Here is a 26,642-nt window from a genome sequence, read left to right on the forward strand (position 1 = left end):
TGAACACGATTATTGGCTTGCTGGAATGCTTTCCATGTCTGGAGAATTTGTATATAAAGGTGATGATTTCACGCACATTGAAAGCCCATATATAATGTACTATAATTAATAGTTCAGCTATCGCTCTTTCACCATACTCTTTTTTAGACATTAACTGTTTTCAGTCTTCATCTCTATTTAGGCACTAACACATGGAGAAAAAGGTATAACCAATCGATGGCTGAAGAAGCACCGGGATTTTTTAGATCTCATGACATTCGTTTGACGACAGTAACGCTGAAATGATATGCATCCAATCATGCAAACACTAGCTTTGTCACATTCTTCATATTGAATGTGAGGTCACTATTGTCCGTGAGGATTAAGTTTTGTAACAAAAATAATAATTCTCACGGCTGTAAGTGTTGAACAACATAAAAAAAGTTTCAGGTGGACAAAAGGGCTTTTGAACGTGCTCGGCTTCTATATACAACAACTTCCTCATGTACCAGCATAATTTATGGCCGGGGATCTTGATTTTTATAGATCAGGCCGATCCATTTGATTGTGACTGCCAAAATTTTTGGTGTAGTTAGATGTTATTGTCCTGTTTAATCTGAGTTTTTTCTAAACCTGATGAACAATTAATCCTCATGCTTTTGTGTTGTTTGTAAGCTGGAGTTAGATATTGTTGCCCTTTTCAACTCGGTTTTGACCCATATTTTCTTTCATAATGGGCTAGTGGCTTGCCATTTCTTTAATTAAGACATCAATATTATAAGCAATCACAATATAGGGAAAGAACATCACTCCCACGGGCTCCTTGATATCATTCTTCATTACATAACCCGCAAGTGCTTAGCACCCGCCAGCACCCACAAACTTATTTTCAGCTAGCATACCAAATGTGGTGTAATTCTTGATAAGAAAAGTTGCATGATAGTGACAGATTTGGATTCTGACATTTCGGCCCATGAGGAAAAAGCCTATCCAAGGTGGTGTCGACTCGGCCGTAAACATTGAGAAACTTGATTTTAAATTATTGTAAATCCAAAACTCTCCGAAAAATCATGAAACTTGGCATGGTGTTATGACATGGCACCAACATGCTGTGATACCAAAAAAAATCCGATTTGGGACAAGTTTTGGTATAAACTTCGTACAAATCGGAGCTTCTCTCAAGAAGCCTCATGGGTTCGAGAGGGAACTTGTGACCTCTCTGTGCGTAATGACATATGTTGTCTCTTCCCACCTTGATTTATTTTACAGAGGCAATATGGAACTATAGGAGTGTCGTGCTAAAAATATGAAATTATTTAGGATTCGTTTTGCCCTTTTATACATTATTTCATTTTCTAGTCATTTTAAAACAAATAGCTGCAACGTTATTATCGCAAATGGGCGTATTATTCCCACCGTGGGCGTTCAACTAACCATTTACTACTGCAGGCGGCTATTTGATTAGACAGGACGACTGCGAGTAGTCTCCCGCGCGGCTCACCGTACCGGGAAGCGAGCCACGAGCGCTGCCAATTTGTTGCTGGTTTTGGTTTCGGCCGCCTCGGGAAGGTACATAGAACAGTCCTCCGTTCTCATCTACAAGCACCGCCGCCGAGGATCACCGCGTGCTGTGAGATGGAGGACGAGCCGACCAACTAGCGGGGGTGGGTCTAGCCAAGAACCGAAAGAGCCTCCGGCGAGCGTGGACTTCATCAGCAGCCTCCCCGACAAGATGTTGGTAACCATCATATCCTTCCTCCCATCAAATCTGGCGTACGGACCACTGTCCTCTCCAGGTGGTGGCGCCCCCTCTGGCACTCCACCCCCTGACCTCATCGACAACGATGAGCTCTGCAACGGGGAGCGCAAACGCTTGAATGGATTGTCCCACATCCTCGCCACGCACCCTGAGTTGATCAAACGCCTTGCTATCAGCAAGTTCAATTCCAACTGCAAGGCCGAACCTAGGTTTCACTACTAGTTCATATCCCTAGCCATAGATCGGCTTGAGGAGCTCATCTTTGATGTTGGACGTCCGCGCTCGCTACCACCATACGCGCTCTACCTCGCGCCCACGCTGCGCCGCGCTACGTTCAGGTAGTGCCTTTTCCCCCGGATTGATGTCGCGCGCGCTCTTCATCTCCCTAAACTTAAGCACCTCGAGCTCATGGGCGTACGCATCTCGAAGGAGGATTTGGAGCGCCTGCTCGGCGGCTGTACATCGCTCGAGTACCTTCGTCTTCAGGCGATGGATGGGTTCAATAGCCTCCACATCACCTCGACGAATTTCCGTATGATTTATGTGCATTGCTGGTGCCGCCCAAGGCTATCAGTTGAGGTGTTTCACGATATGGTCATTGAGAATGCGCCTTTCCTCTAGATATTGTATGTACTTGATAAATTAGGTCCAACAAGAATGAGGGTCATTCACGCACCAAAATTGACTGTGTTGGGCTATTCATGTGCTGAATTCAACGAACTTGTTATTGGATCATTATCCGTTCCGGTACAACAGTCTTCTTATTATCCTTCTTATTATTGGACGACACATTTTATCTAATTTTTGTTCATCTATGTTCGCTTGTCATCCAGAAAATGATTCCCACAAGCTTGACCCCGTCTGTGCGCACAGTGAAGATCTTGGCACTACAATCTGTCGGCCCCGATCTAGATGAAGTTGTTAGATTCCTTAGATGCTTTCCGTGCACGGAGAAGCTATACATCGAGGTGAAGCTCCTTTCCTGTTAATTGTTAACCACAACAGAGTTATTTTCTCTTACTTTTACCCATGATTACAATGACAAATGTAGTATGATTTTTAAAGGAAATTTGGAGGATTTCAATACATATATTTTTTGAGATGTTAATAATGAACGATTGAAGGTGGCATGTCACTCTTTTCATGTACTTTAGAAATCCCGCAAATCAAAGAGGCCCAAATAAGTGTTCAAATCTGCAACTAGGCACTAATATGTTGTCTTCGTTTATAGATAGAAGCAGGCCCGAAAGTGAAAAATGTTGGGCAATATAACAATTCCATTGAATGCCTTGATCTTCATCTCACATAAATTACTTTTGATGAGTACGGAGGCACCACATCAGAAATTAAATTCGCTAGGTTCTTTGTTGAGAAAGTAGGGTTAATCAAGGTAATGAGGTTTGCCCTATATTCATGCGCAGAAGTGAATGGTTTGCTAAAGAGCGCATGGGTCTATGGCTGAATGGAAAAGGCTCCGCAGAAGCTAAATTTCAGTTTGTAACTTCATATGACAGATTATTCGGAAGTCATTGTATCAAGCCGCTATATGACTTCTCGGTGGCTAATCCTTTCGCAGAAATAATGCATGAAAAAGATTCTAAAAAAGATGAATTTGATTTGTCAGAATAGTTTGAACCTTGCAATCTTTGAATTGTGGCCTTGTAGTTCTGGAATTTGAACCTTGCAATATTTATGGTATTTGTTATATAACATAATGTGACGCCCCCGGTTTGACCGTACACTAATCATGCACGCAAATATGTATGATCAAGGTCAGGGACTCACGGGAAGATATCACAACACAACTCTACAACCTAAATAAGTCATACAAGCATCATAATACAAGCCAGGGGCCTCGAGGGCTCGAATACAAGTGCTCGATCACAGACGAGTCAGCGGAAGCAACAATATCTGAGTACAGACATAAGTTAAACAAGTTTGCCTTAAGAAGGCTAGCACAAACTGGGATACAGATCGAACGAGGCGCAGGCCTCCTGCCTGGGATCCTCCTAAATACTCCTGGTCGTCGTCAGCGGGCTGCACGTAGTAGTAGGCACCTCCAGTGTCGTAGGTGTCGTCGTCGACGGTGGCGTGTGGCTCTTGGACTCCAGCATCTGGTTGTGACAACCAGATAGAAAAGAAAAGGGGGAAAAGAGGGAGAGAAGCAACCGTGAGTACTCATCCAAAGTACTCGCAAGCAAGGAGCTACACTACATATGCATGGGTATATGTGTAAAGGGGCATATCAGTGGACTGAACTGCAGAATGCCAGAATAAAAGGGGGGGATAGCTAGTCCTGTCGAAGACTACGCTTCTGGCCATCTCCATCTTGCAGCATGTAGAAGAGAGTAGATTGAAGTCCTCCAAGTAGCATCGCATAGCATAATCCTACCCGGCGATCCCCTCCTCGTCGCCCTGTTAGAGAGCGATCACCGGGTTGTATCTGGCACTTGGAAGGGTGTATTTTATTCAGTATCCAGTTCTAGTTGTCATAAGGTCAAGGTACAACTCCGGGTCGTCCTTTTACCGAGGGACACGGCTATTCGAATAGATAAACTTCCCTGCAGGGGTGCACCACATAACCCAACACGCTCGATCCCATTTGGCCGAACACACTTTCCTGGGTCATGCCCGGCCTCGTAAGATCAACGTGTCGCAGCCCCACCTAGGCACAACAGAGAGGTCAGCACGCCGGTCTAACCCTATGCGCGCAGGGGTCTGGGCCCATCGCCCTATGCACACCTGCACGTTGCGTACGCGGCCGGAAGCAGACCTAGCCTAGTGGCGTTCCAGTCCAATCCGGCGCGCGCCACTCAGTCGCTGACGTCAAGAAGGCTTCGGCTGATACCACGACGCCGGGATACCCATAACTACTCCCGCGTAGATGGCTAGTGCGTATAGACCAAATGGCCAGACTCAGATCAAATACCAAGATCTCGTTAAGCGTGTTAAGTAACCGCGAACGCCGACCAGGGCCAGGCCCACCTCTCACCTAGGCAGTCTCAACCTGCCATGTCGCTCCGCCACAAAGATCCACTCACGGGTACTCCTACGAGCCGACCCGACTTTAGTCATCTCATGTGTCATGTATATAGTATATAAGTATATACCCGTGATCACGCCCAGGTGATCACGGCCCGATAGTATAGCACAGCAGACGGACAAGAATGTAGGGCCACTGATGGAAATCTAGCATCCTATACTAAGCATGTAGGATTGCAGGTAAAGGTAACAACAGTAGTAGCAAGGATAGGCTATGCATCAGGATAGGATATCGAAAGCAGTAACATGCTACACTACCCTAATGCAAGCAGAATAGAGAAGAGTAGGCGATATCTGGTGATCAAGGGGGGGGGCTTGCCTGGTTGCTCTGGCAAGTAGGAGGGGTCGTCGACTCCGTAGTCGAACTGGGCAGCAGCAGTGTCGGTCTCGTAGTCTACCGGAGAGAAGAGGGGGGAAGAAACAGTAAATACAATGCAAACATAAGCATGACGATGCGTGACATGAAAATGAGCGGTGCTAGGTGTGCCCTAACGCGACAGTAGGTGGTACCGGCGAAGGGGGGGAACATCCGGGAAGTATTCCCGATGTTTCGCGTTTTCGGACAGACGGACCGGAGGGGGAAAGTTGCTAGTTCGATAGGTTAGGGGGTTGTGGTGGACGAACGGACTGCGTATTCGGATTCGTCTCGTCGTTCTGAGCAACTTTCATATAGAAAACATTTTCATCCGAGTTACGGTTTAAAAGATATGAATTTTCAAAGTTTATTTGAATTTCTGGAATTATTTAAATTAAGCAAAAATGAATTATGACGTCAGCATGAGGCAATGCTGACGTCAGCAGGTCAACAGGTCGGCTGACCAGTCAAACCAGACAGGTGGGTCCAGTGGGACCCACATGTCAGCCTCTGTTAGTCTAATATTAATTTAAACTAAACTAACAGTCTAATTAGAGGGGTGGGCCCCATATGTCAGTGAGTGTTTAGTTAATCTAATTATTTTTATTTATAAAACACTTTTCTTTTCTCTTTTTTTTTAATTTTGCGGCGGGGCCCGCATGTCAGTGGCTGGGCCTGCCCAGTCAGCAGTTGACTGGGTCAACCCAGTCAACTGGGACCCACGGGGCCCACTGGCAGTGGCCCTGGGGTGGCCCCAGGCCGGCCACGTCGGCGGCCGGCGCCGGAGCAACTCCGGCGACCAAAACAGCGGCGGCCCCTCGCCGGAGTTGGCCGAAATCGCGCTACGGGGCTCGGGGAGGAGCGGGGCTAGGCCTATTCGAAAGGGCTCGCAGCGCCTCATCCAGGGGTGGCCGGGGCTTCGCCGGACTTGGCCGGAATCGGCGCCGGCGAGCGGCGGAGGCGGCGGCGCGCACGGGTGCCCGACGGAAACGAGGCTATGACGGGCTATCGAGCAAGCGGAGGGGCTGGGGGGCATCTACGCGAGGTGGGGAGTGCAACGGGCTTGAGCCCGTGACCAACAGGTCACCGGAGCCTCGCCGGCGGCGAGCTCCGCGGCGCGGCGTTCGGGCGCGCGTGGGGAAGCAGCTAGGGGGCGCGCAAGAGAGAAAAGACAGGGGAGGAGGGGGGAGAGGCTCACCGCGCGGCACACGGAGGCCAGTGAGAGGCTTAGGAGCAGCAGGTCGGCGCCGGGGAAGAAGGGGGTCGCCGGCGTCCGAAGTTGAAGACGAGCTCGGTGTGCTCGTTGTAGGGGCTCCGGTCTCCAACGGGCTGCACCAGACGAAGCAGCGGGCGACGGCGGTCCTTGGAGACAACGTGGGGCGGCGAGGTGGGCACGGTGGCCGTGTGAACGACGGTGAACGGCGGCGACCGCGTCGGGCGTGGGGAAGGAGAGAGCGGCGCGGATCTGGGGGGGGGGAAGAGGCGCAGGGGCCGAGAGGTGAGCGGGGGTGAGTGGGAGAGAGGCCCGAGGAGGCGGGGGGGTGCTGGCGTGAAGGGGGCGAGTGGGAGAGGTGGGCTGGGCCGGGGGTCGGCCCAGTCGGGCCAGGGGTCCAGTTGGGGGGGGGGGAAGGGCCTCCTCTTTTTTCTTTTTCTTTGTCTGTGTTCTTTTGCATTTTCCTTTTTTGTTTATTTTCTTTTCTGTTTTATTTCATTTAAAAGTATTTAGGTATTTTATAAAAATGTGTTTTCTCCACCATAATTACCAGTGTATTATTTGGCACCCACCGAACAATTTTGTTTAAATTTTTGAAAACATTTATTTTCCACTTTAATTTTAATTGAAGTTTGAATTAGGAGTTTGAAAAGAAATGTGATTCCAAATGTGATCATGCCCTGTTTAGCAACATGATTAGCTTAATCACAGAGAGTTACTGTAGCATGATCCTCAGGGTGTTACACATAATTGGATGCTTAATTTGGTTTTGCAATCATGTCATGTTATAAGTATGTATGTTGTTCTTCTGTAGAGTATAGATGTTGTGCATATAGAGCATATCACATCGCACACGGAGCATACTAGGAAACCCGTCGGTGATGAATTCATCAATCGCTGACAATTGCATACCAGCAAACGTTTGCCCACAACACACACGGCTTATTAGTAGCAACCGTCTATGTTATTATTAGTCTTCGCACACATTTCTGATTACAGACATGTTTGCCACACACATCTTGTTAAGTTGAACCATTTCTGTTGTCTAGGCTCATCGCAAACAGTTCATCCGAGTGAATTTTATGCCGTATATCGCACACACCTTTATTTTGTTGACCGTTTCTGTTGTGTTGCCTAATCACAAACAGTTCACCCGAGTGAACTGTATGCCGTATATCGCACACGCTTTCATCTAGCTGGCCATTTCTGTTGTTATGCTCATCGCAAACAGTTCATATGGATCAAGCGTATGCCACATATCGCACACGAAACACTAATCTGAACCATGTTTGATGTCTCCATCATCACAAATAGTTTGTGCCATTTCTTACACCGCGGTTTGCGATTAATGCAACACACACAGTTTTCTCGAAGGGTCTCTAATTGGACTGTCACATTTGGACCATCCTGCAGTAGTGAATCTCTTCAGTGATGCTCAAATCACTTTGGCTCTGGTTGGGTTTTTCCTCACTTGGATTTCTCTCAAACTCGTCAGGAGAAGGGTTGCTCTCAAATGACAAGTGTCAAGTTCTCTCTAGAGCAGCCAACCAACAAGTGGTTGTAGGGGACGGCTATTTATAGCCAGGGCAACCCGACATGAAATGTCATAAATGCCCCTTCGAACATGACCGTTGTGAGGATAAGGTCCACTCGACAGCTGGCACACAGCGCAACAACGGTCAGAAAATCAAACTCTCAGTTTCGTCGGGGCACTCAATTTCCTCATGATAAGCAGACCGCACTGTCGAAATCCCAACTCCTCAACCTGACCAAATTCGTCAGCGTTCAGATGAACTGTGTCACTGTCGCTAGCAAATTCGTCAGCTGTTCCAGAGGTTTTCAAAGGCTTCACTCGAAGCGGCAAGTGTATGTATAGGTTTGAGCATCACATTGCAAATATGAAATATGTTTCACCTAGACCCCTTTAACAGTATGGTTTTTCCTATGACTCAAATAAGAAGAAACAACAAAAACAGAAGTCTTCAAGCTCCAAAGTCTTCACATCAATTTCTTTAAAATCCGTACCAATTTCTTCACTTGAAGAAATAAATTTTTAGGGGTCGTCTTCCGTCGGTTAAACCAAATCTTTAGGGACTATTACTCCTGTGTATGCTCACAAACACATTAGTCTTTTAACCTATTTGTCTTCAATACTCCAAAAGCACTAAGGGAGCACTTGATGCACTTACACAAGTGCCATCCATATCGAGGGTTCTTCTGTGTTTGTTTTCCTTCGTAGCCAAAGTATTTGTCGCCACTCTCCATCCAAAGATTATAACTTTCTCGGGCACCTGCGCTTTCCAGATGAGGTCCCAAATGTTGCGGTCATTTGGGTCCCTAGAAGAATTGGAAGTGGTTTGACTTTGCTGGAGCTGACTCTTAGTGGCCAACTTCTAGGTGCTCTTGATTGAAAAAACTCCATTGTTTTCATAGTGCCAAGCAATACGGTCCTCCGCCTCCGAAGTCAGGATATTGATCCTGCATATCTCGTCATCATCCAAAGGGTACAAAATTTGTTTAATTAGATTTTCGTTCCACTCCTATCCATCAGCCATCATGAGTTAGTTGACACAAAGAAGGCGGGGTCTCCTTTTGAACCTGTGAATTTGGAATAAGTACCCTGCTTTTCATCGCAAAAAAGGTCTTTTTTATATTTTGTTGTTGTTTTTTGTAGTCGGGAGTATATATACAACTGTTCTAAGATTATTTTGTTCTTTTTGTAGTGGGGATTGCACATAGATTATATAAGACGTGTGGATTGTACTGAGAAGCCTAATGACCTATTTCATCTTTTCAGACGCATTGAGAAGACCACATACATGCATGCACCTTAAAAAATTGGAACAAGCACATGGAAAATAAACAACGGAATTAAGAAATCATATGCGCATCAATGTCGACAGAGCTTATCCCCAAGACTGAAAGATAGCATATGGAACAAATGATTTAAACGATAGTTGTAAGCGAGAGGTATCCCATGCCCATTAATCCATGGGCATGGCGTGAGCCGTCGATTGCGGAAGGGTTTCATATGGATATATTCATTGTACGTTGTGGAGCTGGAGTATATGTACTTGTGCTTCATTAGTGAGCTCGGCTTTTTATGATGTCGAGGCTCATTTCACTGGGGTCGGTCGCTTGGATCTCGCACTGGATGCCGTCCATCTCCCTCCTGAACCTGTCCTTGGAGCTCGCATAAAGCATCTTGCTCCTTGTTCTTGCCGTGTCAGGAGACCTATATTATTGAAGCAAGGAAACACTCCATCATTTTAAGTGAAGACATCTATGTCTGTCCATAAATGTTATGCATATGGGGAAATTAATAATACTCCCCCGGTCCCATAATATAATGTGATATTATACGAAAATACCAAATGAGGACCGAGCTTCGTGTAGGCCTTAATTTGAAAACTTTAAAAGTCAGAACTTTCAGTTTTCGGAAATTTCAGAAAAAAAATACACATATAACTAGAAATTTACATGCATGTAAATTTTCGGGACGAAATATGTTAAAATGAGAGCTACAAAAAATAAACAAATATGAGTTTTAGCATATGTATTGTTTCATGCTTACAGTCCTTGATTTTTTGTGTGGCCCGCAATTCAAGGTATTTCATTCTGAAATTTTACACACACATTACATCGTTGTATACATGTGTTTTTTTTGAAATATTTAGAAACTGAAAAGTTTAAATTTTGAAATTTTCAATATTAAGGGCTTTATGGAGTCGGTCTCCAAATTGCCCTACTCTTATTATAATTGATATATGAGTAAAATGGTACTGAAAATAGTTATGCATAAGGTAAATGGACGTTTACATTCGAGTATCCAGAAGTAATCTAGTCAAATATGATTATTATAATGCTTGTAACCGTGGCTTTGGGGAGCCTCTTTCTCCTTTTCTTCTCCAGTGAATGATACATACACTCGTGCGTATTCGAGAAAATATGATTATTATAATGCACCACAGTGTCTATAGGAGGATCAAAACAGTGCTTCCAAAGGTGTCGAATGAACACACACTACAAATCTATAACTTTTCGACCAAAATCAGGCAAAACCATTTCTCAGTTGGTGCCAACAAAGCTTCAATCAACATTCACATATAAACCTATATTTTTTTCTCAAAACTATAAACTTTGAAAGGCATTTATGTACGTGCTCGAACTACCGTTACCAGAGAATTCTGGAATGTGTAATAGTATCTCCAGCAGCCCTCGCTCTCCCCCACCACACCCCAAATATGATCGGTATATCTATCTATATAACTTTTTTTTTGAAAAGGAGGAATACCTTCAGCTTCTGCATCGACCGATGCACACAACCATTATATTATATTATTCCACATAGCCAAACAGACCAAATACATCGATCAAACCAAAGCCACCATCCTGACCACTATTGCCGCTACACCTAGAAAACTGATGGCGTGCCCTCACCGCGTATCAACACATAACATCTATTCTGATGGCCTCATGAAGTTGCTCGCTAGCAAGCCGAGAGCACCAACCGGTCTAGCTAGACTCTCTGCGCGCACTGCATGCGCACGTTCTAAGATCAGCTGACCCTTCTTTGGTAGTTATCAATGCATTCATCTCGCTATGCCATACTACCATCGACGTCACCACGACGCCAGACAGTGCCACCATCCTGCATGCATCCATCCACATGGCCTCGTCATCGAAACTCTGTTGCGCCATGCCGCCGAGATCCGTCGTCGATGATGCGGTAGAAACCATGCTGCTCTGCCACATGTGCACTCGAGTCGGCACCTGCTCCAAAACGATGCCTCCAGCAAGGAGCGTGGCGCGAGACGACGCCATGGTCCGATCCGGGAACAGATCTAGGGTTTCCTCGGAGCAGTCCGAAAGAAGCGACACGACATGTTGTGATGATGCCTACAATAGGATAACGACGCTAAGAGACGCCGTCATTACCGTAGTCGAGGCTCGGTCTTCACCGATTGTCTTGTCACATATCCGAGGACAGATCCGCTGCCACCTCCTGGCTGGCCGCCACCACCAGGCAAGCGCACAGCATGGGCGACCGCCGCCTCTGCACCGCAATCCTGGCCGAACTCGACCTGGAAGCCTGACCCAGGGCCATAGATCGGGGAAGGGATCCCCAGATCCAGGCTACCGAGCCAAGGCCGCCGAGCTAGGACAACGCCCAGGCCACAACCGGCGTCACGCGCCATGATCCGGAGCATCGCCGGGCCCATCCCGCGGCGGTGGTCGTTGCCGCCCGTAGCTCCAAGCTACCGCGCCGAGTGCCCGTGCCACCACTGGGCAAGGTGCCCCGCGGCTACCTTCCTCGGGGCCAGCCCTACCTTTGCCCGGGAGTCCTCTCCGGCGGCGACGAGACTCCGGCTATGTTTTTTTTCAAGACGCTAGGGAGGCGACGCGGGGCATCTCGGGGCCTCTCTCAAAACATTCCCCAAACACTCCCTTCACCTTCTATCAGCTCCCTCAAACCACACCCCTGCCCTATGATTTAATAACTCAATTAAGAATGCTAATGCTATGGTGTCGGCCACCATCTGAAAATATAAATAAATAACAACATGCATATTACTAATTTTAAGTAAGATAAAATCCAATAGAGATAATCTGTGTCAAATTAGCATAGATTAGCACACAATTGTGATTAGCAAAAATTATCACTAATTAGCATAAAATTGAACATACAAACCCCCGATCCCTTCTACTCCCTCTGTTTCAAAATAGATGACTCAACTTTGTACTAAAGTTAGTACAAAGTTGGGTCATCTATTTTGGAACGAAGGGAGTACATGTTAGTGTGGATTAGCTCCAAGTTATCACTGCTTAGCATATAATTGTCGGTTTGGAAGGATTAATATCTAGCGAGCCTTTTAGCCACGCCCTTAAGAAAATTAAGGGGCCTTGATCGGGGGGGGGGGGGGGGGGGTGAGCGCTACATGAGGGGCACTCTATATAAGACACCGACAACCATCCATAAAAACTTTGTAGTGCCATTGATCCAAAGGCCTCTTGCAATATCAAAGGACCTCTTGATTGGTAATGACTAATATGTAATGAGATAGTGGTTGTAGAAATTTTTCAGCATTTTCTTGAAGGGGATTTTTTTTCAGCGATTCGTTTATCCTGCCTTTACTTACATATTGTTTTAGAATACAAGCATTCCTTTTTTACAATAATATATATATTTAGATGTGTTGTCTACAAATGGTTATATTTGGACTACCCATAAATACTTGGGTAATATTAATTGATTTTTTTTACCCGGAACTGTGAGAATTTCTTCTCACAGCATTTTTTAGAGATTTTCCAAAATAAAAAGGTTTTTACATAAAGAGGAAGAAGCAGAAAAAATCTATGCTACTAGAATTACAACAACAGTATATGCGATCAAGAAAACTTATGGCGAAATATCGTATAGTAGACATTGATGATATTCAAAACAACAAACTTATGAAGAAGCAATGATTGTAGTGCCGAATAAAGCTACACACACGGAGTTATTATGGGGTTGAGTCACTTGGCAATTTATGCTTGGCCATGGGAAAATCGCGGGGGGCGGGGGGGGGGGGGGGGGGGACTCTGTAATGATGCGTGAGTCTAGCATTTTTGTTGTAGTGCCTCTTACAGGGTAAGTTGTTTTTCTTTTTTGCGGGTAAGTTGATGGACTGAGAAGTCCAAAAACAGAAGTTGATGGACTAAGGCTACGATGCAATGGGAGAAAACACATCACAATCATGAATAGGCATGTGGTATAAGTAGGCCCATACCAGGAGAAGAAGAAGATCTTGCTCTTCTGGCAGTTCTCGTCGGTTACGAAGTCGAGGTCATAGACAGCATAGCGACACTCGTCAGCTGGGAGGATGTTTGTGAATTCTTCGTAGCCGTAACTGGTCTCACCGAGCCTCTCCACCTTGATTTCCATCGACTTCTCGTCGATCTTGAACACGATGAACCTGAAGCTTCGTCTCGCCTTCAGGTCCGAGAACTTGATCTTGCAGTCGTCGTGCACAGCCAGACCAGATGCAGAGTTCGCCTACAATTTATCCGACCATGCACATTGATTGATCAAGAACTAGTTCATAGAGAGAGAGAGAGAAATAAAGAGAGAGAGAGATAGATAGATAGAGAGAGAAGAGGTAGATAGATAAAGAGGTAACCATTTTTGTGCGTCTTCAAAGCCCCCTACACAACGTGGGAAACCGGAAATGGAGCTTGGAGGGGAGAGAGGAGAAGGAGAGAGATGCTAGCTGCAGGGGGGAGGGAGAAGGTTTGCGCGAGAGGAATGTCATGGGGAGGAGCGAGAAACAAGGGAAGGTAGAGGGAAAAATAGGTTGAAAAGAAATTAACACTCGGTTTGAGGCCATGCGCACCTCTTGGCCATGGGGGGTCGACCACTCGACAAGCAAGGCTATTCTTGACTTGGTCCCTCGTTTTTTACGTTTAGACCGTTTAGCTTGTACGAGAGTTATTCCCATCCAAAGCATGATTGCTCAATGCAAATCATGATATTGTTTCTTAATTCGAGGTTCAACGTTTAAGTAAATTCTTAGTGCTTTTTAGGTGTCTAGGCTCCTCTAAAATAATATTTTGTATTAAAGCTTGTGAAACTTACATTGTTCTCTTTCTTTAGGTGTCTATATAAGTGTTCTTGCATTGGACATGACCTTAGGCACCCAAGAGAATAAATGTTATGAAAAGAAGAAACATAAACATTGCCCCGCATTCCGCATTATAATCTCTCTGCAGAGATAGTCATACGGAAATTTATATTCATTCTTTTTTCCTATGATGTTGAAAAAGGTATAAATCAGATCTCTTCTTTCTTGCGGAGGTATCAGAGAAGAGCTTGACAAGAAAGATAGCTAGGTAATAGGCTTAGGAGGCGCAGCCACTATAGAAGGATCCATCGGCGTACACGATGGGGATGAAAGAGAGTGAGGGTGGAGTTATCGTTGCTAAAGATAACACTAATAAAATATGGCACTAATAGTAGACAAATTACTCCTATAAAGAATGTTGGAGTACCTGCCTCCTGGGGCACTGGGTGTCGTTCCGCGCCGATGTCCGCGTGCCGGCTTTACCCCCGCCTGATCGGGCCAGGGTGTTCCTCACCGCGCCGTCGACCTCAGAGGTCCATGACCCATGGGCCGCGGGCACGCTCGGGGCCAGCTTTTCTGTAATGTTTCTCGTTGCACGTGCATGTGTCGTGTCGTGCGTTGGTCGGAGTGGCCGTTGACGCGGCTTATTCGGTTGTTGGCTTGTGCTGGGTATCTCCCATCTGGTTGTTGGGAGTAAACAGCATAAAGCTACTACTTTACATGTTAGGGTTCCAAAAAACTACTGCTTTTTAATTTTTCTCAGATAACTACTAAGTCAGGGGTCGGCTGTTTCAAAAAACCCAAATTGCCGAGTGCTTATCAATTGCTGGTGATTATGACAGGTCGGACCCACACCTAAACGAAGCATTAGTTTAACCGTTTGTTTGACCGTTAACTGACATGTGGGACCCACATGTTAGTGTCTCTTCTCATCTAGTCATCTCCTTCTTCTCCTCTCTGCCTCCCTTCTTCTCCTCCACTTTCCCTGCTTGCGAACAACGCCGGAGAACCGCCATGGCCGCCGGCCACACTGCTGGCCCAAACCGCCGTCCTATGCCACGTCCGGCCGCTGCCCTATGCCATGTCGAGCCCCCCTAAGCTGGTACTGCTGGTAGGAGCTCGCCGGCGCTCCTAGTGACAAGTAGTTCGCCGGCTTCACCGGCCTCCTCCGCAACGGGGTTCGCCGTGCGCGCTGCCTGGAGTCTCCGCGCAGTCGTGGGGCTCCGGCATGGGCCGCCGCGCCGTCGCGCACACCGCCTGGAGTCTCCTCGCTGCCGTGAGGCTCCGGCATGGGTCGCCGCGCCGCCGCCCGCCATGGGGCTCTGCTCGTGTCACCCCGCTGTCGCGCGCCATCGGGAGTCTCCAGGGGCTCGCCGCCCGCCATGGGGCCGCCAGGGCTCGCCGCCCGCCATGGGGAGCCGGCGTAGAGGCGGCCACTGGCCCGACGGCGTTGTGCACCACGGCTAAGCGGCGGGCGTAGAGAGGCGGGAGAGAAGGAGGTGAGGCGGAGGAGCGGCCGGGATTGAGCCCCGGTGAGCGCCGATGGCGGGCGGCTCACCGGCCGAAGGAGGCTGGGTCACGAGGTGGAGCTCGGGAGCGAGAGGAGGGCCACTGGCTTCCCGGATCTGAGAGCAGGGACCCGATTGCTTTTTAAAAAAAATGCAGGGACCGGATTGCTTTTTTAAATTTGTGTGCAGGCCCACCCCTAACAGTCAAACAAACGGTCAAACAATTAGAGCTCTTACGCATCGGGCCCACCTGTCATAATCGTGATCAATTGATAAGTACTCGGCGTTTTGGGTTTTTTGAAACAGTCGACCCCTGACTTGGTAGTTATCTGAGAAAAAAATTAAAAAGCGGTAGTTTTTTGAAACCCTAACCTGTAAAGTAATAGCTTCATGCTATTTACTAGGTTGTTGGCCTGCGTTGGGTCGGATTACGCTGGGTACCTCTCGTTCAGTTGCTAGCCTGCACTGGGTCATACCACTCATGCGATGTCGTCGGGTCGGTGGAGGGTCATTATTTTCCGGGGCCAGTTTGTCAACCACCTTTCGTGTGTTGTCGATGGCCTTGTGCGTTGCTCGAAGTGGCTGTCGCCACAGCTTATTCGGCTATTGGCTTGAGTTGGGTCGGATAATGTTGGGTGCCCCTCGTTCGGTTGTTGGCCCGCGCTGGGTAGTGCCTCTCTTGTGTTGTTGCTGGGTCTATCAAGGGCCGTTGCTTTACGGGTCTAGTTTGCCGGCTACTTTTGGTGTGCTGTCGGTGACCGGTTAGGAGGTCCTTAGGGATGCTACTTCTCGATCTTTTTTGGGCAGCGTCATGGTGCTCAGTTCATCCGATTTGGTGTTACCAGGTTTGGCACGGTTTAGCCGCTCTTGGTCTGTTGTTTGTGGCCAGTTAGGAGGTCATTGGGAGGTTGCTTCTTGATTTGTTCTCTTTTTAAGGGTGATGCTCGGTTCGTATGTGTGGTGTCACTTGAGCTGGCATGCGCTGATGTAATTGAAATATAATACTTGAGGTTGTTGATGATATAATTTTTACGGTTTATGACCTCATGACTTTCATCGTTTAGTTTTTAAGATTGTACTGTGAGTACGTTGTTACCGTCTAGGTATTCTCGCTGTAGGGCGCTCGCCGTATTGCAGCCCATAGGTCACACGTCCTGGGAGAATGAACCATTTCACCGTCTACATCTTGGAAGAGTTGCAACAACGGTTATACGTATTAAGTACATCATGTCCGAAGATAATGTGTGTGCTATTGTTTTCCCTTTTATCCTTTTACCATGCACGGATGCCGGTGCCGGTCATCCAAAGGTATCCTCAACATAGCGTCGCTGTTGGTTGAGCAGCGTTGATTGTGTCGGTGGTACGCATGTTCACTTTCTTTGTGTTTTAGAATACTTTCGTTTTCTGTTGATATGTGCTCTTTTATGCTTTGTGCTCTGTGTGTGCCGCATTCGCCATTCCCTGGTTTCGTCCGCACAATTAGTTTCTGGCCCCACAGGTTAGGCTCGTGTTTCCTGTCATTGTATTGCCCCCGCCTCGCATTGCGCATCGTCCACGACTCCACCCCGGCGGAGCGTGAGGCGATGAGACCCGCGCGGCTCCCGGCAAAGCCGGCAGAGATCTTCAACTACACGGCCATAGAAGTGCGCTCCGCTAACCCCATCCGACGGGGTCACTAGGAGTGCCTCTTCAGGGCCATGCCCAACTCCGATCCTTCGCTCTTGGCTCCCGACGCGAAGGAAGCTGCCCTCGCTGACCCCTCTACGTCCAAGCTCGTAGCCAGAGCAAGGCAAGTGTACAGAAGGCATATTCTTGAAGTAACTCGGGAGGTTTTTGACCCTAAGTATCTAGGTCTTCCGGTCCCGGATGGAAGAATGCATAAGGGAAGATTTGAATCTATACTAGAGAGGTTAAGCAAAATTTTGGTTGATTGGAGTGAACAATACATGTCTTTTGGGAGTAAGGAGATTTTGATTAAGTTGGTGGCTCAGGCAATACCCACTTATGTGATGAGCGTATTTCGACTGCCAGCTTCCATTTGTGATGAAATGAATCACTTGATGCGACAGTACTGGTGGGGTGTTGAGAAGGGCAAAAGAAAAATGTCATGGCTGAGTTGGGATAAGATGATTTTGCCAAAGTCCAAGGGCGGCATGGGATTTAGAGACATGCGTGCCTTTAACCAAGCTTTGTTGGCCAAACAAGCTTAGCGTTTACCGGAGTTTCCAGATAGCTTATGTTCTCGACTACTTAGGGCGAAGTATTTCCCTAATGGAAATCTCATGGATACGGTGTTTACAGGTAATGCTTCCGCTGTTTGGAGAGGAATTAAACATGGGCTTGAGCTTGTAAAGAAAGGTTTCACATGGAGGATGGGGTGTGGCTCTCAAATCCGTACTTGGCGTGATCCATGGATTCCTCGGGGTACGTCTTTTCGGCCAGTCACACCCAAATGTAATTGTCGACGAAACCGAGTCTTGGATTTTTTGAACGGCAATGGGGTTTGGAACACATAGCTGGTCAGAGAACACTTTTGGCCTTTGGATGTTCAGGAAATTTTGAAAATCCGGACTTCTGCGCGAAGCCGAGAGGATTTCATTGCTCGGCAGCCGCAGAGGAATGGTAGATTTTCTGTTCGAAGTGCCTATCATCTAGCTATGCAGCATCACGAGGAGCTTCATGCTGGTGAGGCTTCTAGCGGTCAGCCTGATGAAAATAGGCCTATATGGAACCTGATTTGGCGGGCTGGAGTGCCGCAAAAAATGAAAATTCTTGCATGGAAGGCGGTCACTGGGGCACTGGCTACCCATAAGTGCATGCAGTATAGGCACTTACGTACTAGTGCTACTTGCCCACTTTGTGGATTAGAAGAGGACAGCTCTTTCCATGCACTAATTGCGTGTACAGAGGCAATGGCGTTGTGGAATGGCATGCGTTTTAGGTGTTAGAGTAGTCATTATGGTATACGACTTCTAGTTCAAGCCAGTTTTGTACCCCTACCTCAAGTCGGTTTGTACCCTTTTATATACTGTTGTATGCCGCACCAAATTATCAATAAGCAACAGTTTTATTCAGCTTTCATGGTATCAGATACCGGTCCCAGGGTTTAGGGTATGGCTCCGCCAACGTCACCGCCGCCGCCGCCGCCCGGCTACTTCGAGCGCCGGGCCGCACTCATCGCCAAGGCTGCCAACGCCGCGGCCGCTTCTTTCTCGGCCCTCACCATAGCTCCACAAAACTACCCTGCACCGATCCTCGCCGCACCAATATCTCTTGCTGACACAATCTCCGACGTCAGCCCCTACATCTACATCCCCATAGTTCTTGATCTCGCCGCCCACAACTACTATCATTGGAGACATCTCTTCGATCTCCACCTCGGCCGCTGCAACCTGCGCTCGCATGTCGCAGCCAACTGTCTTCCCCGCCCCGACGATCCGCAATGGTTGAAAGACGATCTCGCGATCGTCAAGTGGTTCTACACCCGCATCACCACCGAGATCTTCAACATGCTCGATCACGACGGCGCCACCGCTGCCAACATCTGGCACTCCCTCCGTCAGCTCTTCCAAAGCAACACCGACGCTCGGAAAAACGCTCTCCACACCGAGCTTCGCAATATGGTGCAAGGAGACGCCCCGATGAACCTGTTCTGCCAGCGCGTTAAGACCATTGGTGATGAGCTCCGCGAACTCGGCGATACAGTTAGCGACTCACAGCTAATCAATATCGTCGTCGTCGGCCTCAGCGAAGACTTTGACAAGCAAGCCTCGTTCATACCGATGATATGGCCCCCTCCTACCTTCGCTAAAGTTCGTTCCTTGCTACAACTCATGGCGGAAACACAAGCTCGCAAGGACTCTCGCCCCAAGGTCTTTCATGCTGCGGCTCGTCCTCCTCTGTCGTCTACACCAGCGCCGCCTTCCAGGCCGGCTCCTGCCGCCGGGCCGTCCGCATCGTCATCTGTTGAACCGCCCCCAGGCTGGCGTCCTAATCCGAACTACCGCGGCAAAAACCCTATCTACAGGCCGCCGTCGACTCGTTCGGTTCCGCCTACGACATCCCCAACACCGAGTCCTGCACCACCCACCAGTGCTCCATCTGCGGTTGCACGGCGGCCTCCTCATGATCCTTGGACGGGGCTTGTTCAAGCATGGCCCATGCCCTGGTCCGCTCCGTCCACCCTCGGTGCTCCGCCGGCATACTCAGGTGCCTGGCAACCCGGCCTTCGGCCGCCTACAGGTGCTCCCGGGGTTCTCAACCCTCGACAGCCGGCCAATGCCTATCACGCCGCCCCGACGTATGCTCCTTATGGTCATTACAGCACCGACGGCGGCGCCTACTACACACCTCAGCCGGTCCTGCTCCCGACGCCACCCCCACCACAGCTGGCCAATGCCTACTACACTCCCCAGCCGGCCCTACTGCCTTCACCATCGTATCCGCCGGCACCGCTTCCGACGCCACCCTCACCTGCGACGCCGAGCTGGGATCAAGCTGCCTTTCTCCAGGCCATGAATAACTTTGCTGCACAAGGAAACTCAGGTACGGATTGGATCTTTGATTCAGGGGCCTCTAGTCATATGTCTGCATCTAGTAATTGGTTATCTTCTTGCACTAAATCTCCTTTCCCTTCCATTATCCTTGGAGATGGATCATCTATTCCTATATATTGTGTTGGTCAGGCTCAACTTCCCTCTTCCACCAAACCTCTTTTACTTCGCGATGTTCTAGTTGCACCCGCCCTCATTAAAAATCTTATCTCTGTTCGCCAATTTACTTGCGACAATCTAGTTTCGGCTGAATTTGACCCTTTTGGTTTATCCGTGAAGGATTACCTGACCAAGGCCGAGATCGCTCGCTTCAATAGCTCCGGTGATCTTTATTCTCTTAATGGAGTTCCTGCCGCCACCCCTCCAACATCCATGCTGGCCTCCGTCGATCTCTGGCATCGTCGCTTGGGCCATCCCAACCCCGCCGTCTTAGCTTCTATACTTAGTGAATTTACCATACCATGTCATAGGGACTCTCATAATTCTGTGTTTTGCGAGTCTTGTCAATTAGGCAAACATGTGCGTCTTCCCTTTAGTTCCTCTAGTTCTTGTAGCACTTATCCTTTTGAATTAATACATTGTGATTTATGGACCTCTCCCATTGCAAGTATTTCGGGTTTTAAATACTACCTTGTTATCCTAGATGATTTCACCCACTTTGTCTGGACTTTTCCTCTACGCAACAAATCCGAGGTCCATTCTCTTTTCCTCAATTTTCAACGCTATGTGTGTTCACTTCTTCCTCCCAATTCGCTTTATCCAATGTGACAATGGTCGCGAGTTTGATAACATTAAAAATCGTACTTTCTTCTTACAACATGGCATCCTGCTTAGGTTCTCATGTCCCTACACCTCCCCTCAAAATGGTAAAGCAGAACGCTCTCTTCGCACCCTCAATGATATAGTTCGCACTCTCCTCATTCAATCATCTATGCCTCCCAAGTTTTGGGCTGAAGCCCTACACATGGCCACCTTTCTTCTAAATATTCGACCTTCTAAAACTAAACCCAACACTACTCCCTATTATCCCCTCTTTCTTTCCCACCCCGACTACTCCGCAGTTCGTGTTTTCGGCTGTCTCTGTTTTCCCAATGCCTACGCCACTTCTGCAAATAAATTGTCACCACGCTCTATCCCATGTGCTTTTCTCGGCTTCTCTGACGAGCACAAAGGCTATCGCTGTCTCGACCTTCACACCGGACACGTTCATGTCTCTCGTCATGTCACGTTTGCTGAGCACATTTTTCCTTTCTCACAACGCACTACTACACCATCCAACACCCCTAGCTCCGCAAACACCCCCTCTCCCTGTCCTTTCCAACTATATACTCCCCTACCTGCCGAACACAACTTATCACCACCACCATTAACACCCACCATAGCCAATCCCAACCATACACTCACCCCACCCGAGACGTCTCCAACTCCCCCGACCCCTGCTTCCTCCCCAACACCCCCGGCCCCTACTCCCACTCCACCACCCAGCCCTGCTCCCACTCCACCACCCAGCCCTACTCCTTCGTCCGACTCTTCCGTTGCGCCGGACTCACCAGTACCCACCTTACCCCCTCGTGCTATTCCTATAGCAGCCCCGATTAATGATCATCGCATGCGTACTAGGGCCAAATCAGGATTTCATCAACCCCAAGACCGCCTAAACCTTCATACCTCCGTATCTCTCACTTCTCTTCCAAAGAATTACAAAACTGCTCTACTTGATCCCAATTGGGCCGCTGCCATGCAAGAAGAATATAATGCTTTACTTCAAAACAACACCTGGCAACTTGTTCCTCGTCCTCCCAATACAAATATTGTTTGTGGCAAATGGATTTTTCGCCAAAAGTTCCACTCCGATGGGAGCCTCTCACGATATAAAGCCAGGTGGGTTTGTCGTGGCTTTTCTCAGCAACAAGGAATTGATTACGAAGAAACCTTCTCTCCTGTTGTTAAACCTAGCACCATTCGCACCGTTCTTAGTGTTGCTGTCTCCTCTTCATGGCCCATTCACCAACTTGATGTTAAAAATGCTTTCCTCCATGGTTCCCTTCAAGAAACTGTCTACTGCCAGCAACCTCTGGGTTTTGAAAATCCATCCTTTCCAACTCATGTATGTCTTCTTCAGAAATCTCTCTACGGTCTTAAACAGGCCCCACGAGCTTTGTTTCAACGCTTCTCCTCCTTCATTCAAATAATAGGCTTCACTCCATCTCTCTCCGACACCTCTCTTTTTGTGTATCATCAAACTTCTGACACTGCCTATTTACTTCTCTATGTAGATGATATCATTCTTACCGCCTCCTCTCAAAAGTTCTTAGATCATATTGTCTCTCTTCTTAGATCTGAATTTTCTATGACTGACCTAGGACTCCTTCATCATTTCTTAGGCATTGCTGTTGTTCGAGATTCCTCCAGCCTTTTTCTTTCCCAACGCCAGTATATTCTTGATCTTCTTAATCGTGCTGGTATGCTTGACTGTCAATCATCTCGCACTCCTGTCGATACTAGTTTTAAACTTTCGGCTACCGGTGAACCCTTTTCCGATCCTACTCTCTATCGTAGCCTAACAGGTGCTCTCCAATATCTCACCATTACTCGTCCTGAAATCTCTTTTGCTGTTCAACAAGCATGTCTCTATATGCATGATCCCCGGGTTCCTCACTATAATCATGTTAAACGCATTCTTCGGTATTTAAAAGGAACTCTCAATCATGGTCTCCACCTCAATAATTCTTCTCCAAACTCGCTTACCGCATACTCTGATGCAGACTGGGCTGGTTGTCCTGACACTTGAAGGTCCACTTCCGGTTTTTGTGTTTTTCTTGGTAACAATTTGATTTCTTGGTCTTCGAAAAGACAGGTTACAGTCTCACGTTCGTCGGCCGAGGCTGAGTATCGCGCTGTGGCACATGCCGTTGCAGATACCATATGGATTCGGCAGTTACTCTCCGAGCTACACAGGCCTATTGAGCAGGCCACTATTGTCTACTGTGACAACATATCAGCAGTCTACATGACCAGCAATCCAGTTCAACACCGACGCACAAAGCATATTGAGATTGATATTCATTTTGTTCGTGAAAAGGTTGCTCTTGGTCAGGTTCGGGTGCTTCATGTTCCCTCTACGGCTCAGTTTGCTGACATTTTCACCAAGGCACTGCCTACTAAGCCGTTTCAAGATATCTGTTTCAGTCTCAACGTCGTCGAGCCTGCCGTTGATACCGCGGGGGGATGTTAGAGTAGTCATTATGGTATACGACTTCTAGTCCAATTCAGTTTTGTACCCCTACCCCAAGTCGGTTTGTACCCTCTTATATACTCTTGTATGCCGCACCAAATCATCAATAAGCAACAGTTTTATTCAGCTTTCACTAGGTGGCCTTTGCCGGGGAACGAGTACTTGCTGGACAATGGAGAAGAGTGGCTGCTGAACGTACTTGCAAATTGTTCGGACAAAGTGCGGGATATGATAATTATGTTAGTCTGGCGAGTGTGGCAAGTTCGTACAGATTTAACACATGGTAAGGATGCTGCTCCGGTGGAGGTCTCAGTAGAGTTTCTGGACAGTTATTTGAAATCAATTCAGCAGGCAAATAAGTATAGTACAAAAGAGATTGTGAAAGGAAAAATGGGGAAGGAGGAGTGGTTGACGGTACCAATTAAAAAAGCCAAAGCGTCGTACAAACCATGGCCGCCGCCGGTGCCGGGCAAGGTAGCTTTATTAGTGGATGGTTCCTTTTTGGCAGAAGACGGGCAGCAGGGCCAGGCATGATACTTCGGAACTGGGACGGGAGTGTTATTTTCTCGGCACACCGTCACTTATTTCATTGCAACGATGCTCTTGAGGCGGAGTTACATGCGATAATGGAGGGGATGGCACTGTCTGTCAAGCATACTACTCTTCCGGTGGTTGTTCAATTGGATTCGACAACGACACGGTCTGTTCTAACTTCTAATGAGTTGGACCGATCGGTATACCAGAATAGAGTAGCAGATTATCTGTCAAATCATGGTAGAACTGATCATAGTACGGCTTGTTGGCTTCGCAGAGGTCATCCATGTATAGCTGAACTTTTGTCGGCTGATTGTAACTCTACACTTTTGAAATAAAACTCCCATTTCACTCGAAAAAAAAGTGTACATAAGAGCAACTCCAATAGGGCGACCCATTTCGTCCGCCCGCGTCCGTTTGGGTCGGCGCGGACAAAAGTGGCGGCACAACGCGCCGACCCAAACTCAAATCGTGTCCGCCCGGCGTCCGACCCATTTCCGGCCCAAAATTGCGCCTGGAATGCGTCGGTGCGGACGCGAAGCGGACGCGCCGCGTGTCTCCTCGCCGTCCGCCGCGTCCCCACCTGGCGGCCGTCCAACTATGACGGTCAACATTATCTATGACGACCGCCCACCTTGGGCCCACGCGTCAGCGACGGCGGTCGTCCTTTTTTAAGCCGGGCGTGCGACGGGGCCGTCCTCATCCACTGCCACTTGCCCCCATCCCCATCTGGCCATCCCTGCCCCCACGCCGACGACAACCCTAGCCACCGCCAGTATGGGCTTCTTCTCCGGCATCGGCAGTAGCCGCAAGGGCAAGGCCCCCGCCCGCCATTCCCCCTCCCTCCCCGCCCTTCCCGCGCCGCCGCGCGCTCCCCGGCAGAGGCAGCGCATCAATGTGCCGTTGCACCAGGCCGAGTGGCACTGGCACCACCGCGTGCCTCTGCCGTACCCCGACGCGACGCTGCCGCATGACTGGCATTTGGATCCGGAGAGGATCCCAGTGCTGGCGGCGTCGCGGATGGCGAGGGCCCATGCGAAGGAGGTGCGGCGCCGGCGGGCGTTGCTGACACCGGAGCAGCGCGTCGAAGCGCACTTGTGACGCCCGGATAATTAGGCTACAGTAATCCCATATTAATGATGCCATGTCACCATGGTTACTGTTGTTAATCTTGCGTTAGTTCGAAACCGGTTCAAGTCCAAATTAAAAATCAAACAAACAATAAAAGTTTTCAAACATTAAAACTAAAATGTTCTAACTGTGACGAATAAATTCATGAGTAATAATGTTGGAGAAACGAACATTTCTTATAATATTTAAATGCACTAAAACGACCAAAACAGAGGGCAAGATAATTAATTTAATGCCATTTTATAAAGTTATATTATTATAACTATTTTAATAGTGTGCCAAAATAATTGTGGCAGTGGACTAATTAGTGATATTAATTTAGGTGCTCAATTGGTATTTTATAAAACTAAAACAAAAGAAACTTCAAATGAAAACAGTAAAGAAATAAAATAAAAAAAACAGAAAACAAAACAATACAAAAAAGGAAAAAGATGAGAACCCCCCCGGGCCAACCGGCCCAGCTCACAGGCTGGCCAGCCCAACTGGGCAAAGGCCCAACCGGCCAACCCCCCCACTCTACCATAACCCCCTACCCCGGTCGAACCCTAACCGCACACCCCCCCACTCCCCACGTCTCTCATCTCCCCTTCCCGATTCGATCTGGATCAGGGACGAGCCCACTTCCCCCCCCACCTCGCGACGCCTGCGCCCCGACCCCGTCGCCGGACGCCCCCATCGCCTCGACGCCCGCGTCGACCCCCCTCCCCCGCGCCCCGTCGCTGGTGCTGCCCTTCGCCGGACCTCGACCGCCTCCTCGCCGGACCTCGCGTCCTCGTCCTCTTCCCCGCCGGCCGCCAGCAAGCCTCGGCGCCCCCTCCTCTCGGTTTGGAGCGGGAGCGTGGCGTCGCCGTCGCCACAGCAACCGACGCCACCGCCTGGAACTTCGCCTCGCCGTCCCCCTCCTCGACCCCCTCGCTGGAGCTGCTCCACCGGACTCCATCGTCGACGTCGCCTCCGTCAACGAGGCCTTCCCCGTCCTCCTCCTCACGCCCCGCTGCCTAGTCCCTACGGCCCCCGCGGTGAGGAACCCCGACCGTCCTTCCCCTGCTTTGACCCCGCACGAATGCGCCCGATTGTGCCTCCGCTCGCACGCATCTCGCTTCCTCCCCTTCACGCCGCTCGGGGCCGCGCCGAGCACCCCCTGCACGCGCCTGTGATGCGCACCCGCAGCCGCCCGCGCCCGCCGGACGGCGCCCCGCTTCTGCCCCCACCCCTTGCGCCAGCGACGCCGCCGTGCCCGCGGCCACCTCCGGCGCTCCGGCGCCCACGCCCTGTTCCTGCCCCTTGCCCCGCCTTGCCGCGATGGCCTCACCCCTCCGCGCCTCGGCGACCGTCGCCCGCATGCCCGGGGTCTGCCCCGTCGGGCTCATGGCGCCGTCCGCCCAGCAACCCGTTGCGCCCGTTAAACCCCCCTGTGCCTATGACATGGGGGCCCCACGCCCCCAGAACGTTTAAAAAAAGATATAAACAATAAAAATAAATAAAAATAATTAATTATTTAAAGAATTAATTAACTTAATTAATTTTGATTAATTAAACTAATCAAATAACTAAACTAAATAAACTGTTAGTTAATTAATTAATCAGTTAATGACAGTGGGGCCCACCCTTAATTAATCCTGATTAGGTTAATTAATATGTTTAAATTAAAATGTGTCACTCACCAGTGGGACCCACTGGTCAGGCTGACCAGTAAACCCCTGTTGACTGCTGACGTTAGCATGACATCATG

At 48.7% G+C, this 26,642-nt stretch overlaps 1 protein-coding gene across 1 annotated transcript; it reads right to left on the minus strand.

The window, feature by feature from the left end:
- Positions 1-9,207: 9,207 nt before the first annotated feature.
- Positions 9,208-13,618, minus strand: LOC109751338 (actin-depolymerizing factor 9). Its single transcript, XM_020310234.3, has 3 exons — positions 13,509-13,618; positions 13,119-13,384; positions 9,208-9,583 (listed from the first exon to the last, which is right to left on the minus strand). The coding sequence occupies exons 1-3, from the start codon at positions 13,509-13,511 to the stop codon at positions 9,433-9,435; spliced, it is 420 nt and encodes a 139-aa protein (XP_020165823.1). The 5' UTR covers positions 13,512-13,618; the 3' UTR covers positions 9,208-9,432.
- Between the last annotated feature and the right edge of the window lie 13,024 nt (positions 13,619-26,642).

This window comes from Aegilops tauschii, chromosome 2, assembly GCF_002575655.3.
Source record: "Aegilops tauschii subsp. strangulata cultivar AL8/78 chromosome 2, Aet v6.0, whole genome shotgun sequence".
NCBI classification, from domain to species: Eukaryota; Viridiplantae; Streptophyta; class Magnoliopsida; order Poales; family Poaceae; genus Aegilops; species Aegilops tauschii.

Excerpts from the sequence above, each read along its gene's own strand:
- LOC109751338 (XM_020310234.3), bottom strand. Across the intron at positions 9,584-13,118 it reads AAGATCTTCTTCTTCTCCTG|GTCTCCTGACACGGCAAGAA; the intron begins GTATGGGCCTAC and ends TCAATAATATAG.